The sequence below is a fragment of the Haliaeetus leucocephalus genome, unplaced genomic scaffold, assembly GCF_000737465.1.
Source record: "Haliaeetus leucocephalus isolate CR32 unplaced genomic scaffold, Haliaeetus_leucocephalus-4.0 Scaffold354, whole genome shotgun sequence".
Classification (NCBI taxonomy): Eukaryota; Metazoa; Chordata; class Aves; order Accipitriformes; family Accipitridae; genus Haliaeetus; species Haliaeetus leucocephalus.
Window position 1 is genome coordinate 8,258 of NW_010972790.1, and position 4,443 is coordinate 12,700.

Below are 4,443 nucleotides of genomic sequence, written 5' to 3' on the forward strand. Positions count from 1 at the left end.
ACACGGGGATGGGGCAACCGTGTCACACCAGGAGGGTCCCAGTCAACCCGTGTCCCACGTCCCCTGGGATGGGTAACATCAGAGAGGGTCCCAGACCCACCCGTGTCACGTCCCTTTGTCCCCGCAGCCTCGAGGAACGTCCTGTGGGTGATCGAGGGGACCTCCTGCGACCTGCCCTGGCAGGCCGCCCTCTTCAAAGGCGAGAAGTTCATCTGCGGCGGGACGTTGGTGGAGAAGAATTGGGTGCTGACAGCCGCCCACTGCCACGTCCCGGGGTAGGAGGCCACGGGCGCGACGGTGCCCGGCGGGTTTGGTGTCGATGGGTTTGAGGTCAACCAAGAATTGGTCCAGGTGACACCTGGGGTCCTGCTTTTTGCGGTCAAGCAGGTTGGGAAGGTTGATGGCATGTCAGCAGAGCTTTGCTCTGCCCCTTTTCTGCTCGCGTGTAACCTAAACTCTGCCGGTTTTGGGTTTTTTTGGGGGGAGGGGGAAGCCATAACCTTAACTCTGCCCTTTTCTGCTTTTGCTTCTTCTGCCCTTACCACGGCTCCAACTCTCGGCTTGGTGGTGGGTCCCCGTGGCTCCCTGTGTCCACCACGGACCCCACCGCCACCAACCCCGATGCCCCTTTGGCTCCATCAGCTTCATCGGCGTGCGGCTGGGGGGCCAGACCCACAAGGACCCGGGTGGCACCGAGCAGTGGCGGTACTCGGCCAAAGTCTTCAAGTACCCACGTTACAACGAGACCACCAAGGACGGCGACTTGATGCTCATCAAGTTCCTCCTGCCCGTCCACGTCAACAAGCAGGTGAAACCACTGCCGCTGGCCTCCCGCTGCCCCGTGCCCGGCGAGACCTGCCAGATCTCAGGCTGGGGGTCCACCACCAGCCCTGAAGGTACGAAGCCGCACATCTGGGGTCCCAGGTATCCCACCCCAGGGAGTCAGGTGGCCGGGTTGTCCCCAAAAGTCATCCCTTCCAGTCCCGTTGGTCCCACTCTAACCCTTGGGCAACCTCAACCCTTGAGGGAACCCAGGTTGGGTGACCTTCTCAGGAAGCCTTGGAGCTCCCGCTCCGTACCAACAAGTAGAAGAGGGGAAATGAGCTCCAGGGCAAAGAAGACGAGGTTGTCCAAGCTGGGTCGCTTGCTCCGACCCCTCCGACGGTGACCTCGTGCCCTCCATCACCCACAGTCACCTTCCCTGAGGATCTCCACTGCACCAAGGTCACCATTGTCTCGGAAGAGCAGTGCCGGCGCATCTACTCCGACTCCATCACGCCCAACATGGTGTGCGCGGGTGAATCCCGCAGTCGGGCTGATTCCTGTCAGGTGGGTTCGGGGGGGGGGCCGGCCATTTGGATGAGGTCCCACGAGGGAAGGTATTTGGGCTGAGAACGGGCACAATTCGGTGCAGCTGGCAGCACCTAGAGGGGATTTGGGTAACCGGGGGTGGGAGATGAGACGGTGTCACTCAGCAGGGGGGGAGAGGAGAGCATCTCCTTGGTGGAATTATTTTTTTGTCGGTGGAGATGCCGGGCCAGCCCCAAAACGGCCCCAAATTTGGGGTGATTCTTTGGGGTGGGCCATGAATCCCTGACCCCCACACATCCCCCGCTCTTGCCTCGTCAGGGTGACTCTGGGGGACCCCTCATGTGTGATGGGCGACTCCAGGGTATCGTTTCTTGGGGGCCGGGCATCTGCGGGGACCCCAAGAAACCCGGCGTCTACGTCAACCTCTGCAAATACACTCGGTGGCTCCAGGACACCATGAGAAGGAACTAAGCCCCCAGCCCCAAATCCATCCCACAGCCCCAATGGCTGTGGGATGGACCCTACAGCTCCTCCTCCTCCTCCTCCTCCTCCCTGATGAAGGTCCCCCTGAGCCGGCCGGTCCGAGCGCTGGGGCACGTGCCCTGGGGAGGGGTGGGCAGGGGTTGACCACAGAGCCCTGTTGAGATGTCAACGAATAAAGGTTTTTTTGACGTGGCTTTTCACCATGTCTTCAACGGGTGGAGCGCAGGTCTGGTAGGTCAAGGTGCCCTGAGTTGCCCCAGATCTCGTAGGGGCAGGAGAAGACCCAGCTCACCGTCTTTGGGGTAGACCTGTTGGCCCCCTCATGGCGTTGACCCGTTGAGTCCACCATGGGGTAGACCCATCGCTCTGGCCATGGGGTAGACCTGGTGACCCTACTACAGGTAGACCTGGTGACCCCACTGTGGGGCAGATCTGATGGCACCACCATGGGGTAGACCTGTTGACCCCACTGCAGTAGACCTAGTGACCCCACTGCAGTAGGCCTGGTGACCCCACCGTGGGGCAGACCACCATGAGTTAGACCTGCTGACCCCACCGTGGGGCAGATCTGATGGCCCCACCATGAGTTAGACCTCTTGACCCTCCTGTAGGTAGACCCGTTGACCCTGCCGTGGGGCAGACCCGTTGGTACCACCATGGGACAGACCCTTTGGCTGTTTTGGGGTCACCCAAGACTCTTTGCACCGCCATGGGGGGACAAAAATCCAGCTTGGTGTCCCCTCCCGCAAAGAGCAACAAGCCCTTGAGATACCATGGAGCCAGACCCTCCTTCTCGGTGCCCTTCATCCCAGCCCCATCTTCATGGGCCGATACGTGACCAGGGGAGGACTTCCCATCCCCAGAGGGGAGAAATTTCCCTATGACTCAGCGGGAGCAGAAGGGGCCAAATTTCCCCACCTGGGGTAACCCTGGCAGAGGCTCAGGACCGTTTCGCCTCCCCGAGGAGGAGCATCCACCCAAGGCCCTGCTGGCTGGTGAGCAGGAAGAAATCACCCGCTGGAGGCCAAATTTACTCATTCCCCGTGGAGCTGAGGCCACTATTTTTCCCCTCCGTGGGGTCATCATGGTCCCATCTTGGTGGTTGGGTGGGATGGAGAAAGCGGCGGTTGGGTGGGGGGTGTCGGTGGGCAGCAGACGCACCTCGACGTCTTCCCCGCTGCAAGAGGAGACTTGGCAAGGTCACACCATCACGTGTCGTTCCCCCGTGGCTCGGCGGGGCAGGGAGCGACGCTGGTCACCTTGCGCAAGTTGTCACCCTCCCTCTTCCCCCACGTGGCCGAGGTTTGTCGCGTTGGAGGGTGTGGGACTCGTCTGGGCGCCGCGGTGGGGAAAGAGGCTTTGGTCCGGGTCCAAATCCCCACGGAGGTATTGCTCGGCGTTGCTGGGGCCGCCGGTGGCCGCCGGTGGCTTCCAGCTCTCGTTTAGGGTTTCACCGGAAGGTTCAGCCACCTTTCAGCATTCCACGAAGGAGGTTGGAGTTGGAGGGTCCCACGTTGGTGGCCATGTGGTGGCCTGCCACGCTGGGCTTCAGCGTAGGCAACACCAGCTCGTCCATCATCCATGGAGGGCTGGTCAACGTGTTCGTGGAGATCTGGTCAACGTGCTCATGAAGATGTGGTCAATGTGTCCATAGAGATCTGGTCAATGTGTCCACGGAGATCTGGTCAACATGTCCATGGAGGTCTAGTCAATGCGTCCATGGAGGTCTGGTCAACCTGTCCACGGAGGTCTGGTCAACGTGTCCACGGAGGTCTGGTCAACGTGTCCACAGAGGTCTGGTCAACATGTTCATGGATGTCTGGTCAACATGTCCACAGAGATCTGGTCAACGTGTCCACGGAGGTCTGGTCAACGTGTCCACAGAGGTCTGGTCAACATGTTCATGGATGTCTGGTCAACATGTCCACAGAGATCCGGTCAACATGCCCACAGAGATCTGGTCAACATGTTCATGGAGGTCTGGTCAACATGTCCACAGAGATCTGGTCAACATGTCCACAGAGATCTGGTCAACATGTCCACGGAGATCTGGTCAACATGTTCATGGAGGTCTGGTCAACGTGTCCATGGAGGTCTGGTCAATGCGTCCATGGAGGTCTGGTCAGCATGTCCACGGTGGTCTGGTCAGCATGTCCATTGGGATCTATCAACATGTTTATGAAGGCACAGTCAAGGCATCCATTGGGGTCTACCTAACATGTCTCTGGAGGTCTAATGAGGTCTACCCCCTGTGCCTATGGAGGGTTGGTCACCGCATTGTTGGCGTCTACACAACAAGGCTGCGGAGGACTGGTCACTGCAGCCCTTGGGAGTAGGTCAAAATGGTCATGGAGGTGTAGGTGATACAGCCAGGTCCATGGGGTCCAGCAAGTCACCGTGTCCATGGAAGTGAAGTTGAACCGTCCCTTAGTTGAGCTAAAAGAACCACCACGGAGCCTGAAGATGACTCACCAATGGGCAAGGGGACACCAACTGGCAACCATGGGTGGACGAGAAGGTCTCCAGGTCCATGCGGAGCGCGGCCGCTGCCACCGCACGCAAGAAACTGGCACCCGTCACCATCACACCCGTGTCACCCGTGTCCCCTGTGTCACCCAGGGCGATGCCACCCAACTGGGGTCACCCAGG

General features: G+C 59.8%; 1 protein-coding gene across 1 annotated transcript; it reads left to right on the forward strand.

Moving 5' to 3' along the window:
* Nucleotides 1-127: 127 nt before the first annotated feature.
* Nucleotides 128-1,782, forward strand: LOC104835044 (kallikrein-8-like; the record flags this gene model as incomplete). Its single annotated transcript, XM_010572823.1, has 4 exons — nt 128-275; nt 643-896; nt 1,193-1,329; nt 1,630-1,782. Coding segments are annotated over 4 exons (692 nt in total), but the record flags the coding sequence as incomplete, so codon positions are not given.
* Between the last annotated feature and the right edge of the window lie 2,661 nt (nt 1,783-4,443).